This window comes from Salmo salar, chromosome ssa17 (assembly GCF_905237065.1).
Source record: "Salmo salar chromosome ssa17, Ssal_v3.1, whole genome shotgun sequence".
Classification (NCBI taxonomy): Eukaryota; Metazoa; Chordata; class Actinopteri; order Salmoniformes; family Salmonidae; genus Salmo; species Salmo salar.
Window position 1 is genome coordinate 21,947,610 of NC_059458.1, and position 15,997 is coordinate 21,963,606.

At 44.8% G+C, this 15,997-nt stretch overlaps 1 protein-coding gene across 1 annotated transcript; it reads right to left on the bottom strand.

Annotated features, from left to right (window-relative positions):
- Window positions 1–994: 994 nt before the first annotated feature.
- On the bottom strand, window positions 995–13,727 carry LOC106574634 (CRACD-like protein). Its single transcript, XM_014150627.2, has 11 exons — window positions 13,466–13,727; window positions 7,265–7,342; window positions 6,895–7,057; window positions 6,623–6,758; window positions 6,364–6,525; window positions 6,037–6,105; window positions 5,712–5,906; window positions 4,169–5,570; window positions 3,838–3,882; window positions 1,789–2,408; window positions 995–1,639 (listed from the first exon to the last, which is right to left on the bottom strand). The coding sequence occupies exons 2-11, from the start codon at window positions 7,311–7,313 to the stop codon at window positions 1,487–1,489; spliced, it is 2,994 nt and encodes a 997-aa protein (XP_014006102.1). The 5' UTR covers window positions 7,314–7,342; window positions 13,466–13,727; the 3' UTR covers window positions 995–1,486.
- Window positions 13,728–15,997: the final 2,270 nt, after the last annotated feature.

A 15,997-nucleotide genomic window follows, 5' to 3' on the forward strand; every position in this document is an offset into this window, starting at 1 on the left:
TTTGGAGGGTCCATCATGGTCTGGGGCAGTGCGTCACAGCATCATCAGACTGAGCTTGTTGTCGTTGCAGGAAATCTCAACGCTGTACTTTACAGGGAAGACATCCTCCTCCCTCATGTGGTACCCTTCCTGCAGGCTCATACTGACATGACCCTCCGGCATGAAAATGCCACCAGCCATACTGCTCGTTCTGTGCATGACTTCCTGTTGGATTGGACCTGTTGGATTGGAGGGTGAGGGCTAGGGCCATTCCCCCCAGAAATGTCCGGGAACTTGCAGGTGCCTTGGTGGAACAGTGGGGTAACATCTCACAGCAAGAACGGGCAAATCTGGTGCAGTCCATGAGGAGGAGACGCACTGCATTACTTAATGCAGCTGGTGGCCACACCAGATACTGACTGTTACTTTTGATTTTGACCCCCACTTTGTTCTGGGACACATTATTCCATTTCTGTTAGTCACGTCTGTAGAACTTGTTCAGTTTATGTCTCAGTTGTTGAATCTTGTTATGTTCATACAAATATTTACACGTTAATTTTGCTGAAAATAAACGCAGTTGACAGGGAGAGGAAGTTTCTTATTTTGCTGAGTTTAGGTGCTCTGTAGAGCATGCAGTGTGCACCCAATGGTGCATTCGGCTGCACGTATCAACCTATGAAGAGTCTTGCGGTCCGCGGCGGTGGAGTTGCCGTACCAGGCTGTGATGCAGCCCGACAGTATGCTCTCGATGGTGCTTCTGTAGAACACTGTGAGGGCCCTCGGGGACAGGCCGGATTTCTTCAGGACTTCTGAAGTTGAAGAATCTCTGTCGTGCCTTCTTCAGTATGGTGTTCATGTGGTTAGACCATTTCAGATTCTCTGAGATGTGTACGCCAAGGAATTTGAAGTTATTGACCATTTCCACAGTGGCCCCATTGATGAGGCAGCCCCATTGTGGTTGATAATAGCTTATTGATGGTTGATTGAGCCCACACAATTCAAACTAGTCAGAATATAATTTACAGTATATTTATTCCAGACAACAGGGATCTAGCAGGGAGTGATATGTCAAAAGCAGTGAAAAAACTGAAGCGGAGTTTGAACCAGCAACCAACAAGAGTATGCCCTCTTGTGCCATAAAAGTCCAGACCTCTTGGTTTAGTGTTGTTATATACAGTAGCTTAGCATCAGTCTGGCCAATGTGAAATATAAGTATTTTTTAAAATGTAATGGTTAGAAGAGTAAGGCACAGTAATGGGAAAGGGGTTTTAAACTCATACTCTGAATCCAGTAGGTTCAAATAATACAGTCAGCAACAAATCATTATTTTATTTCAGTCTTCTTCTTACTCTCTTTAGGAACCCCTTTACCTACACACACACACACACACACACACACACACACACACACACACACACACACACACACACACACACACACACACACACACATACACACACACACACACACACACACACACAGAGAGAGACACCCACGTGCATTTCTCTTAGTCCATAGTCTTGTCACTCCAGGCCAGAGATTTCCTCTTGGCAAGTTCCATCCAGGTTGGCTGACCCCAGTGTGACGATGATGATGATGATGAAGAAGCTATCTCAGGCTTTGCGATGTGAATCTCAGTTTGACCATTGCTAGATTCCTCCTAAGATAAAATACAGAGATGACATATTACTAACTGAAGTGGCCACATTACATGAAGACTTACTCTGATTGAGTCAGTTGTTTTTCCTCACCACGTGGACTGATCAGGAAAAACGTCTGACCCTGGTGGGGTCACAGTCCAATATTTACCATTGTCCCAGTCGGGAGCGCTCTTTCTGTCCATTTCTCCACAGGCATCTTCTCCGCTCTTTTCAGAGACGTGGAGGATCTCTCAGACGCTCCTCGTAGAGTTGGTCTGGTTGGCATGTGAGGTTGGGAGGACGGTTGTGTCAGCTGTTGAGCTGTTCCTTGTGGTGTCGGTTGTGATGCTGTTTGTGTGTTAGGCTGATCTGAAGGCAATGTTTTGAGTTTAGCTGTCAGTTGCATTCCCCGTAGGATTGGTCTACCGCTTGGTATTGGTGGAGATGGTGGTTGTACCACTGCGGGTGATGTTTGTTTTTGCGAGGAGGTTTTTGTGCTTGGCTGTGATTGTGATGGAGGTTGTGTTGATGGCTGAGCTGTTGGTTGTAATCTAGGCTGTGGGGCTGGGGTTGGAGCTGGCCGTGGTGATGGGGTGTACTGGGGCGTTGTTGTCCCCCCTGTCCCCCATGTCCCAGGCTCTGTCTCTGGACTGAGATGCTGTTGGAGACTCCTGGTCTTTTCCCGGGCCATGGACATCCAGACAGGCTCCGATCCAGCTAACCCATTAGACCCAGGGGTCTCAGCCCCTCTTGGGAGCCCCAGAGCAGGTCTGGAGGATGGGCCTTTGTCTAAGGAACAATGGGTGACATTATTGAAATCAAATCAAACTTTATTTAAAGTGTATTTAAAAGATACTGTGGTGTTTGAGGACTGGAGTTGTGAATCCATTATTTAATCAGATCATCTTAATTTATTCTGTGGTTCATTTGGTTTGGTCAATATTGGCAATATTATGATTGAGGTGAAACAGAGATCTTATTACAAACAGTGCCCCCTGTAATTATTTGGACAGTGAAGCATGTTTTCTTCTTTTGGCTCTATACTCCAAAAGTTTGGATTTGAAATATGATAGACTATGAGGTTAAAGTACAGACTGTGAGCTTTAATGTGAGGGTATTTTCATCCATATCGGGTGAACCGTTTAGAGATTACAGCAGTTTTTGTACATATTCCCCCATTTTAGGTGAGCAAAAGTATTGGGACAAATTCACCTATGTGTATTAAAGTAGTAAAAAGTTAAGTATTTGGTCCCATATTCATAGCACGCAATGACTACATCAAGCTTGTGTCTCTACACATTTGTACATTTTCTGTTTGTTTTGGTTGTGTTTCAGATTATTTTGTGCCCAATAGAAATGAATGCTAAATAATGAATTGTGTCATTTTGGAGTGACTTTTATTGTAAATAAGAATAGAATATGTTTCTAAACACTTCTTCATGAATGTGGATGCTACCATGACTATGGATAATGCTGAATGAATCGTCAATAATGATGAGTGAATAAGTTACAGATGCACAAATATCATACGACCAAAAATATTTATGGTGAGAGGTAAGCATGTCTTGGGGGTATGATATTTGTGCATCTGTAACTTCTTACTTATTCACGATTAATTCAGGATTATCCATAGTCATGGTAGCATCCAAATTCATGTAGAAGTGTTTAGAAACATATTCTATTCTTATTTATAATAAAGTGGCTGAAGAATGACACAATACATTATTTACCATTCAATTCCATTGGGCACAAAATAATCTGAAACACAACCAAAATAAACAGCAAATGTATGCATCCAGCAAATTTGTAGAATCACAAAATGTATGTAGTCATTGAATGCTAGGAATATGGGACCAAATACTAAACGTTTTACTACTTTAATAAACATATAAGTGAATTTGTCCCAAAATGGGAGGACTATGAACAAAAAGTGCTGTAATTTCTAAATTGTTCACCTGTAATGGATGCTGAAAGTCTGCACTTTAACCTCATAATCATTGTATCATTTAAAATCCAAACTTTTGGAGTATAGAGCCAAAGGAAGAAAAATGCTTCACTGTCCCAATAATTACAAAGGGCACGTATTATTATACGGATCTGGATCCAGTTTTGATTGGAGGGGAAATTGCCCACTCTGATTCAGAATTGCTCATTATACTGTAACTACTATTGTATGATTAATGGAGAAGTGTTCAGTGGTTCAGTAGATATATGTTACCTGGGTCTAAAAAGGCATCTACTTCCAGGTCAGTATCATCATCATCTAAGGATAGAACCAAGACAGTGCCTAGAGGTGAGTACATGCTATTGAAACAAGTCCCTCAGTAGACTGACATAGCTGCAGCCGTGTGAGCTGGAACACCTTGTTAGTGTAAAGTTAGTTAGTGCATAGTCCAAGTTAATAGTTATTCAATATAGACTCAGCGACATGACGGAGATTCAGAAAGTAAACAGCATAGTGGGTCAATTTCCGCAACAACTCAGAGTGTTGAACGCGAGGCTCAACTTCTCCGCTGAACTATCGACGATGTTCTAGAGGACATACGTACCTTGGTTCTCGTTGAGTCTGTTTCTGTCAGGGGAGTATGAGGGGGGGCAGTCAGACACTTGTGACGGGCCCTTCCTCAAAGCCTTATTTGCCAAGTCACCCCTGACCTTTGAACTTGTGCCAATTTCGCCTTTGACTGGTTCTGCAGTTGTTGAGACAATATGACACTTAACCCTGAATTCTTGGTCCCTTTCCAAGCGATACTTCAGAGACTGAGAAATGGTGCGCAGCTTCACTCCGAAAGTACTCTTCCTCTCCTGCTCCTTCTCCTCATTTCCCTCGCTCTGCCCATCCCTTTTCTCTCCTCCCTTCAGTCCTGTCTCCTCCACTACTTCTAACTCTGTTTGTACTTTTCTCTCCTGAGGAGAGGCTTGTGGTTGGTTTTCCTTCAGGTCTTTAAATGTGGCCTGCTCTGGTTTTACCTCTTGCCTTCTGACAGACTCCTGATGAGGGTTCTTGGCCACCAAACCCTCCCCTCCTTTTCCTTCTGCATTCATCTCCTTGTTTCTCATCCCTGTGTGGGCACTGCCAGTGGCGCTCTTGGAACACTGTCTCGAGGAGGAGGTGGAGAAACTGTTTGCTCTAGGCAGTGTGTCTTCATGGCCAGTAGGTAGCCCTGTAGTCCTCTGCACCAGGTCCAATTTGGAGGTTTCTTCATTAACGCCCGACAGTGGGTCTGCTGTAGTCTCTCTGACAGACTCTCTCTCAGAAGCAGGTCTCTGTGCTTGTCTTATAACGCGAGGGGCAGGGGTAGGTAGAGCAGAGTGGTGTGTAGAGCTGCTGGTGTCTGCTAGGCTCACACCCTGTGTGTTTCTGCTCAACCTGTCTCCCTTGTTAGAGGTGGCTGGGGTCATATTCTCTTCTGGCTTCTCTTTTGAGGGCAGTTGATTTGTAGTGGAATTGACATTATCTGATCCATAGACAGGGCTGAAAGGCCTGGAGAGGGTCTTTTCAGATGTAGACCCAGGCCGACTTCCCTGGTCTGAATTATCCTGGATGAGAGTTCTTGGGCGTTTGACCCGGATAGGTTCCGGGGGCTTCTGTGGCTCCTCCACTGCTGCTGAAGGGGGAGTGGGCAGGCTCTGGGTCTTCAGGATGGAGGTCTTGGTCATGGGTTCTGGTAGAGGAGAGGTCATAGCCTGGAGGTAGAGAGGGTTGGTGGTGACTCGTCCCTCTGTCTCAGAGGACTCTTGTCTCTGCAATACCTCTTTCTGACCACCAGGGGGTACTGACTGCCAGGGCTTCTCCTCAGAGTCTTTTGGAGATGAAGAGAACGGTCGCTCCCTCTCCTCCTCTTCCTCTCTGTCCTCGTCCTCTGTTCCATCCTGCTCTTCCTCCCTCTCAGAGAGGGGCTGGTCTGGGTCCAGGTCACTCAGGCTCTCTGAGCCAAGTCGGCTTGCTCTCTAGTAATGACAGAGACAAGATAAACAGCCCGTTAAACCATGGTCTTATATTTACACTGTAATCAAGGTATTAGAGATTGAAATGCTGCCCAGTACCCACTATGTGGTGTTTTGATGTTACACTATACAGTGAGATCTTACCAAGGGACCTTTCCTTCCCTTGGCACTGGCCCTCTGGTTCCTGGGTTTGACAGACATGCGGTGACGGGCAGCAGAGCTGTCCAGGCTAGGAGTGTACTGGGCTGGGCTGGTGAAGTCCACTACAGGGGAGGGCTCTGGATCACAGGGGGAAGCAGGATTTGGGGAGAGAGAACGGGAGGAGGGCTGGGAGAGGCACTGAGGAGAAAGTAGAAAAGCACATTAACAACTGAAATGGACCCAACAAACATGTTTTCGGTGAATGTTGTTAGGATGATCAGTATGTGAATGTGGGATGTGGTGTAATGCAGACAGGAAGTTGCATCACCTGCTCCTCCTCCTCACTTCCTGTCCCTGCTAAACTCAGAGAGCTATGGTGCCTGTGAGTGTCAGGGAACTGGGGATGGAATGGAGGGAAAGGTGTCAATCAGTCAGTCACACAAGGTGGTGGAAGAGTAATGAAGAATGATGATGATAATGATAATGGTGATGATTACATTGTGTTTTGTTTGCAAGTGTACCAACAGACTCTACTGACTACAGCAAGGTTTGTTCTCTAAAAATAGATGTTATCTCAATGAGACTATCCTGGATAAATACAAGTTAGATCAATTGTATCTATGTGTGTGCAGTATATGTGATCAGCCCCATTCACCTTGTAGGAAGGCCCCTGTGCTGTTCTGTCATGGAACAAGATCTCTGGAGGGCTCTGGGGTAAACCATCATCCTCAGAGGTGGCTCCGGAATCTTCTATTCTCTTTCCAGGGATCAGCAAGGGGGGAGGGCCCAGACACATGTTCTGCCGCTGCAGTTTCAGCTGCCCAATCAGAAGCAGTGCATGTGTGATGAGCACACTCCAGGACCAATCACAACAGTAGATTAGACTATAATGACCCTCCCACCTACGGATTCACCTGCAGTTCTCGTATCCTGCCGTGTACGTTCTCCTGAGACAGAACCCTCGTCGGCTCAGAGGAGCTCTGTGATTGGTCAGCCAGGAAGATGCTGTCATGTGACAGAGCTCTGGACCCCAGTGTATTTGGACCGCCCCTGTAAGTGACACAGGTCAAAAATATATTTACTACATACATACAGTATTTCCCAGTGGACATGCTACTTAAACTTGATAATTTGATCAACTTGATATGCTACTATTTCCAGTGAGTGAAAGAGGTCAGACACTTACAAACAGTCATCCTCTGAGTCGTCGTCCCTCAGAGCTACGACATCAGCAGTGACATCACTGGCGGACTGGCTCTGCTTCATCAGTCCTTCAGTCTCCTTCCTCTTCAGACGGCCAAACAGACGACTCTTCAGCAGCTTGAACCGAGACTTCTTCCTCCCTGAAACTACCACAAAGTTACTGTCCTACATTTGGTTTGTTTGCTGAGTCAGACATGAGACGTTTTTGCTGTGAAGTTCATTCCTGTTTGCATTGCATAATGCACTGTGTATGAATGGTGTGCTGGGAATGAATGATTTGCTAGCTACGTATGTCTGTTTACATTGGTTTAGGCATGTCAATCATTTAAAAAGAAAGAAGACAGGTGTTCTACCTGTAAGCTCTTCTCCTGAGTCCTCCACTTCCCCAGCGTTAGTATCCATGACAGGAGACTGAAGTTAGCTGCTCTTACCTAGGAAGAGAGACAGGGCAAGACAAAAACCATTCAACGACATCGTATTAAGCAATGCCAGAGGGTTGTGTTTGAACAATGGCTATTCCTGTGCCATTCAGGAGCCTGTAGACTGCAGGTTACAGCTCACCTCTATCACACCACTCCCTCCCTGGACAAAGTGTGCTTTCAGGACTGGCCTCAGACTTACTGCCTGAGTATTGGTACTGTACACACACTGCCAAATATACCTCTCTATGGCCCCTGGCGATGTGGGTTCGAGCCCTGTCTCAGCCACTCTGTCTATGGCCCCCTGGCGATGTGGGTTGGAGCTCTGTCTCAGCCACTCTGTCTATGGCCCCCTGGCGATGTGGGTTGGAGCTCTGTCTCAGCCACCCTCTGTCTATGTCCCCCTGGCGATGTGGGTTAGAGCCCTGTCTCAGCCACCCTCTGTCTATGGCCCCCTGGCGATGTGGGTTAGAGCCCTGTCTCAGCCACCCTCTGTCTATGGCCCCTGGCGATGTGGGTTCGAGCCCTGTCTCAGCCACTCTGTCTATGGCCTCTGGCGATGTGGGTTAGAGCCCTGTCTCAGCCAGCCTCTGTCTATGGCCCCTGGCGATGTGGGTTCGAGCCCTGTCTCAGCCACTCTGTCTATGGCCCCTCTGGCGATGTGGGTTAGAGCCCTGTCTCAGCCACCCTCTGTCTATGGCCCCCTGGCGATGTGGGTTGGAGCTCTGTCTCAGCCACTCTCTGTCTATGGCCCCCTGGCGATGTGGGTTAGAGCCCTGTCTCAGCCACCCTCTGTCTATGTCCCCCTGGCGATGTGGGTTAGAGCCCTGTCTCAGCCAGCCTCTGTCTATGGCCCCTGGCGATGTGGGTTCGAGCCCTGTCTCAGCCACTCTGTCTATGGCCCCCTGGCGATGTGGGTTGGAGCCCTGTCTCAGCCACCCTCTGTCTATGGCCCCCTGGCGATGTGGGTTCGAGCCCTGTCTCAGCCACTCTGTCTATGCCCCTCTGGCGATGTGGGTTAGAGCCCTGTCTCAGCCACTCTCTGTCTATGCTCTTACAAGCTGTGTACCTCTACATTTCCTGCACTTCTGTCAAAAATACTAAAAACCATTAAATACATTGTCTGTCAACAGATTTTGGAGTTGTCGTATTTGAATAACATGTATTTATTTATTTAATATTTAATAATAGCACATTTGATTATCCAGCCGACATACCAGTAAATGACTTTCTCTTTCCAGAGACAAAGACCCTTCATTGATAATAAATAGTTTCACACACTCTTTTCCTTGAACGAGCTGATAACACCTCTAAACAAAGGCAACGTTTATGAAACCGAACAAACCTGATAAATGGTCTACTTTTTATCAGGCGTTAGATATTAGCTTTGCTATTGTCATTGTTCTAGCTATTTATAGTTAATAAATCAGCGCTTTTCATTTGATGTAACATTTTCTCAAGTCAAGTTTGCCAGTTCAGCAGTTCCAATTAGTTTCAACAGTATTTCTCTTTCAGCAGATATTATGGAGCGTTTGATTAGAACAAGCGGACCAGACGAGGCTTTCAGCTCCTGTGTTGACTCTGTGCCTGGACCTGAATAGGAGTTGCCTAGCAGTCCACTGATGACGTGACATGACATTAAATAACAAGGAGACAAATTAAAGACGACCTGAGTTCCCCTTTCCCAATACAGCAACCCAGTCTAATACAGAAACCCTTTCCCAATACAGCAACCCTTTCCCAATACAGCAACCCAGTCTAATACAGAAACCCTGTCTAATACAGCAACCCTTTCCCAATACAGCAACCCAGTCTAATACAGAAACCCTGTCTAATACAGCAACCCTTTCCCAATACAGCAACCCAGTCTAATACAGAAACCCTGTCTAATACAGCAACCCAGTCTAATACAGCAACCCTGTCTAATACAGCAACCCTTTCTAATACAGCAACCCTGTCTAATACAGCAACCCAGTCTAATACAGCAACCCAGTCTAATACAGCAACCCTGTCTAATACAGCAACCCAGTCTAATACAGCAACCCAGTCTAATACAGAAACCCTGTCTAATACAGCAACCCTTTCTAATACAGCAACCCTGTCTAATACAGCAACCCAGTCTAATACAGAAACCCTGTCTAATACAGCAACCCTTTCTAATACAGCAACCCTGTCTAATACAGCAACCCTGTCTAATACAGCAACCCTGTCTAATACAGCAACCCAGTCTAATACAGCAACCCAGTCTAATACAGCAACCCAGTCTAATACAGAAACCCTGTCTAATACAACAACCCTTTCTAATACAGCAACCCTGTCTAATACAGCAACCCTGTCTAATACAGCAACCCTGTCTAATACAGCAACCCTGTCTAATACAGAAACCCTGTCTAATACAGCAACCCATTCCCAATACAGCAACCCAGTCTAATACAGAAACCCTGTCTAATACAGCAACCCTTTCCCAATACAGCAGTCTAATACAGAAACCCTGTCTAATACAGCAACCCAGTCTAATACAGAAACCCTGTCTAATACAGCAACCCTGTCTAATACAGAAACCCAGTCTAATACAGCAACCCTTTCTAATACAGCAACCCTGTCTAATACAGCAACCCAGTCTAATACAGAAACCCTGTCTAATACAGCAACCCTTTCTAATACAGCAACCCTTTCTAATACAGCAACCCTGTCTAATACAGCAACCCTGTCTAATACAGCAACCCAGTCTAATACAGCAACCCTGTCTAATACAGCAACCCTTTCTAATACAGCAACCCTTTCTAATACAGCAACCCTGTCTAATACAGCAACCCTGTCTAATACAGCAACCCTGTCTAATACAGCAACCCTTTCTAATACAACAACCCAGTCTAATACAGAAACCCTGTCTAATACAGCAACCCAGTCTAATACAGCAACCCAGTCTAATACAGCAACCCTGTCTAATACAGCAACCCTGTCTAATACAGCAACCCTTTCTAATACAGCAACCGTGTCTAATACAGTAGCCCTGTCTAATATAGCAACCCTGTCTAATACAGCAACCCAGTCTAATACAGCAACCCTGTCTAATACAGCAACCCTGTCTAATACAGCAACCCTGTCTAATACAGTAACCCTGTCTAATACAGCAACCCTGTCTAATACAGCAACCCAGTCTAATACAGCAACCCTTTCTAATACAACAACCCAGTCTAATACAGAAACCCTGTCTAATACAGCAACCCAGTCTAATACAGCAACCCTGTCTAATACAGCAACCCTGTCTAATACAGCAACCCAGTCTAATACAGCAACCCAGTCTAATACAGCAACCCAGTCTAATACAGCAACCCTGTCTAATACAGCAACCCTTTCTAATACAGCAACCGTGTCTAATACAGTAACCCTGTCTAATATAGCAACCCTGTCTAATACAGCGACCCAGTGTAATACAGCGACCCTGTCTAATACAGCAACCCTGTCTAATACAGCAACCCTGTCTAATACAGCAACCCTGTCTAATACAGCAACCCAGTCTAATACAGCAACCCAGTCTAATACAACAACCCTTTCTAATACAGCAACCCTGTCTAATACAGCAACCCGGTCTAATACAGCAACCCGGTCTAATACAGCAACCCGGTCTAATACAGCAACCCTGTCTAATACAGCAACCCGGTCTAATACAGCAACCCTGTCTAATACAGCAACCTTGTCTAATACAGCAACCCGGTCTAATACAGCAACCCAGTCTAATACAGCAACCCTGGTCTAATACAGCAACCCAGTCTAATACAGCAACCCAGTCTAATACAGCAACCCTGTCTAATACAGCAACCCGGTCTAATACAGCAACCCTGTCTAATACAGCAACCCTGTCTAATACAGTAATCCTGCTCTGCATCTAGCTGTCAACTGGAACATAATCTCCCTGCAGAGTAGAAGACTAAAGGTCGGTGCAGCTCACTGAGCAACCCAACTACTGAACCACACTCAGCAACCAGGCCTTGAACCCTGGTGCCCAGCAGAATGGATATCTGCAGAGAACAAGCCCAACAATAGGGAATACTGTCTCTAGTGAAATCCTATCCTGCAGCTACAGGATATTACTGAAGCTGGCTGGCCAGTCCTGATCCAGCTGGCTACAAACAGCACAGTACAGATGCCATATCTTAATTTAATTTCCACTTTAAAATGTCAGTCTCGATTTGCCCTAATGATAAATGTATCAACCCCTACAAAACATGTCCATTAATTATAATCCACATAACAATTCACATTTCCTGTTGCTGCAGGATTATGTTCATGCTGTTTGAACTGGCTCAAATTAAGATACGGCATCTGTATACTACGTATGCACTCTGTGGTAGAAGAGCCTTTAAGAGCTATAGAGTTCAGCTAACTATCCTCCTTGTTGGCACCAAACGTTCCATGATTAAAACATTCTAATTTGCATTGTAACCAGAAGTGTCAATGTCTCAGGTGTAACTTTTAGTGTCAACATGGTGTCTACTGAGATTCTAAATCAAGCCAAGAGACTGTATATGATGGCTGGCTATCCATGGTTCTGTCTATCTGTGGATCTGGCGAGGATAAGCCTGTGTATTACTGTTTAATGAGATGATGAACTTGTGTAACCTTTTAGACCTCACACACACACACCTGCGGCTGCGACACCTCAGGTGCTCGAGTGCCTGTAGGGACGTCAGCTTGGTTCCCCCCAAGGCTATAACGGAACCCCACAGCTGAGCTACTGTATAGATAAGAGGAAACCATCTACTTTTTACAGCGCCACGCATACAATAAAACAATCTGATTAAATGCTTCCGGAGTGTAAATGAATCGGGCCATTTGAATAGAAATAGATTTCAGCTGTAAGCAATGAGTGAATTATTAACTGGAAATGGCTGTGAAATACATCTGAACGTCTAAAGAACAATAAACAAAGAAAATACATACAGTTATGTAAATCATTTAAAATGTTCAAAGTATAGAAGATCTTAACATCGTATGACCTGCTTACCACAGGAGGCTGGTGGCACCTTACCTGGGGAGGACGAGATTGTGGTAATGGCTGGAGGGGAATGGGTGCAATGGTATCAAATACACCAAACACATGGTTTCTATGTGTTTGATACCATTCCATTTGCTCCGTTACAGCCATTATTATGAGCTGTCCTCCCCTCAGCAGCTCCCACTGCTGCTTACTTACCATGTAAGTAAATAGAAACCAGGTAACCTACATGGTCCCTCCCTGGAAAAAGCCTCTAAAAAGGAAGCGTGACTGATAAGTCCTACGTAACAGCACTGCACAATGAGAGCCAAGGGACTCCTCAGTGAGCCAAATTACACAAGCCCAGGGGACCTGACACTTTCAGCAAGTCTCCACACACCACAGCAGTGCAGTGAACACATGGAATATTACCTGTTGATAATGGAGGGACAAAGGTAGAGAGCTACCCCCTATAATCTATCTCTGGGTACTAGACTAAAGAAATATGAACCAGAACTCAATGGTTTTGTGCTCTCCCTTTAATAAAGGTATTTTAACCAAACAGCCATTCTGAAATCTGATTGTCCAGTGAATGATCAGCGATTACTCTGATCCTGTTCACAACCAGCATGATGCTTTATATACAGAGCAGTGTTGTTTACCAAAGGCAGTTTTATTACATGACAATGAAGGATAACTTAGGAAAGACAAACACTGTATTGGCAATCATCCTTCTTGCTGGATGAGTGCATGGTGGATTATTACAGAAACAGGTTGAAGCCTCTCTGTAGGCTTCTGTTTTGGCAGTGGAATAATCACACAGAATCTGGAGTTTTCAAAACCCTAGCACGTCCTCTTTTACCCGGAAAAAACTCCCGAGATCATAACAGTTGTTATTGTTTAGGTCGTCAGACACCATTTGATTCTTATCAGTTAATCCCATTTAGGAATGCAGAACTCGTGCTCAACACATTGTAGTTCAAAGTTCAAAGGTTATGAAACAAGAAACAGTTGAAATACTGTACAACAGCATGGAAGATCACATGTTGCAAATGATCTTATCAATGATCATTTTTATCAACAGATACAACTGTTTGTAGGTGGTTTCTAGTTCATTTACAGTAAGAGTCAAGTTCAGCCGGGTGGATTTGTCTTACCCTGTTACTGAAGAACAGCTGCTTCTTCTTCCTCTCTCTCTTTCTCTGTTTTCTCTTTCTCTCCAAGGGGAGGATGTGTCCTTCCACGCATACTAGTCCTCAGTCACCTCACTCCACCGCCATCTGCAAATGAAGGGAACGAGAGAAGGAGAGGTGATAGGAGAGAGGTGATAGGACAGAAAGGGAGAGAGGGAGTGGAGAGAGAGAGAGAGTGGCGCTGCAAGGGTAGTGTTCATAGGATCAGTGACAGGAGTGAGAAAGCTGTCTTAAATGAACTGTGTACAGAGAACAAATGTGTTGTGTAGTCCTGCATCATTTATCCCCTCTATACCTTTTAGGGTCTTCGGCAAATGTCTAAACTTAAAGACATTTCCTAACTACTCCCATTCAAAAGTATTTAAATGTCTGCATGCAGTTACGTATCTCAGTATGTGTTCATAAAGAGTTAATAATTAGAGTGAATAAGTAACTTTTCTGCTAAGTTGTAATTAGTGACCCGTTGTAAGCATTGGGTCTACCTTATAGCCTCCTGGGCTTACCAGGTTTCTATAGGCTTGAAAGACAAGACCCTACAAACAGTGATGTTTTCACCCCTCTGTGTACTTTACTGTTTAATCCTGTGTTCTGTGTGTTATCTAACATTATTCTGACTACTCCAATTCAAGTACACTGTTACCTGAGTGAAACATTAGCCCCGGGCCTTACAAAAGCAGCTCGGGCAGTCCCACCCACCAAATCAACGGTTAGGAGTCAGACAGCTTCCCTTTATGACACCACTACCTCCACTCCCTCCCTCCCTGGACAAAGTGTACTTTCAGGACTTCTGAAAATCATTGTAAAATACAAACATATAATAATATCTCTAAGAGTGTGGCCTTATGTTGCCTGTACAGGCAAAGGAGGAACCTGCACACCTCAGCCCAGAACACATTGGCTAACAGAGTTAGAAATGTCCAATGTCTTGAGTGTTGCTCCCCAACAAAGAAGGCTTGTGTAAACATTAACCTCGCTGTCATGGTTTCCAGATGAGTGGTGTGGCAAGGGAGAGACTAGCTAGCATCTGTTCGATTAACTATCCTTACTGAGACCCACTTCTTTCATATTTATGAAGAATATGGGGTGAATTCCAAATTAAGGTATTGCAAGGTACAGTATCTTCCCCTTTCAAAGCTTTTCACATTCATCCCTCAGAGTTCAGTGCATTTCTCAGTGTTCTTCACATACATGGAACAATTAATGGCAACTTCTGTTGATCCACTATAATGGGAACACCACTGTCATTTTTACATGTTACATTTTAATCATTTAGCAGATGTTCTTATCCAGAGCGACTTCCAGTTAGTGCATTCATCTTAAGATAGCTAGTTGAGACAACCAGATATCACAGCCGTAGCAAGTAAATTTTTCCTCAATAAAGTAGCTATCAGCAAAGTCAGAGCTAGTAAGAGGGAAAAAGTAAAGTGTAGTGTTAGTTCACGATGGGGTGGGATTATTTAAGATACTCTTTGAAGAGGTGTAGTTTTAGATGTTTTCAGAAGATGGGCAGGGACTCTGCTGCCCTGGCTTCAGGGGGAAGCTGGTTCCACCATTGCTGTGCCAGGACAGAGAAGAGCTTGGACTGGGCTGAGCGGGAGCTGCCCTCCTGTAGGAGTGGGAGAACGGAGTGCTTAGGTTGGGGTGTAGGGTTTGAGCATAGCCTGACGGTAGGGAGGGGCAGTTCCTCTTACTGCTCGGTAGGCCAGTACCATGGTCTTGTAGTGGAAAAAAATCCCATTGATATCCATTCTACTCTTTCTACTCGGGACGATTGTTTCTTGAGCGGATGGTCAGGGGGCCAGAACATAATTACAATTCATTTGTAGACTGCAGATTATCCGCAAGAAGCCCAAACATATCTAATATTTGACAAAAAATAATATTTTCAACCCTTGTTTACATGTCTATAGGATCACATACACTGTGTATCTCTAGCATGCATAGGAATGTTTTGTAACAGATTTCCAAATGAACAATAAAATGAAATACATTTTTTTTTAAATGCTCAGAAAACTTGGGAGGACTAGAAACTCGGCTCTCCTGCATCCTGTAGTCAGGCAGCAGCCTGGCAGCAACCTTTGTATAGTCATTACCTTGGGCAGGATGCAGACATTCAGCCTACCCAATCTACTTCTGAGACAGAACAGGAGTGTTATGACACACCTGGCACACTGCTAGTCACACCATGAAACTACACACACACACACACACACACACACACACACACACACACACACACACACACACACACACACACACACACACACACACACCAATACTAATTTCTACAGAACACCCTCCACAAGTATAACTTGCTGGTACCCCCCACTGTGTCTTTACCGCTCTCTCTCTCTCTGTCTCTCTCTCTTTCCGTTCTCCTTCACTCTTCAGGGCTTTCCTATTTTAAGGCTGAAGGTGACCTTGTTCTCACGTCTTTCCTGGTTATTAGTCTTATTATTGGTCTTATTTCATCTCTCAGAAGCACATCTTTCCACG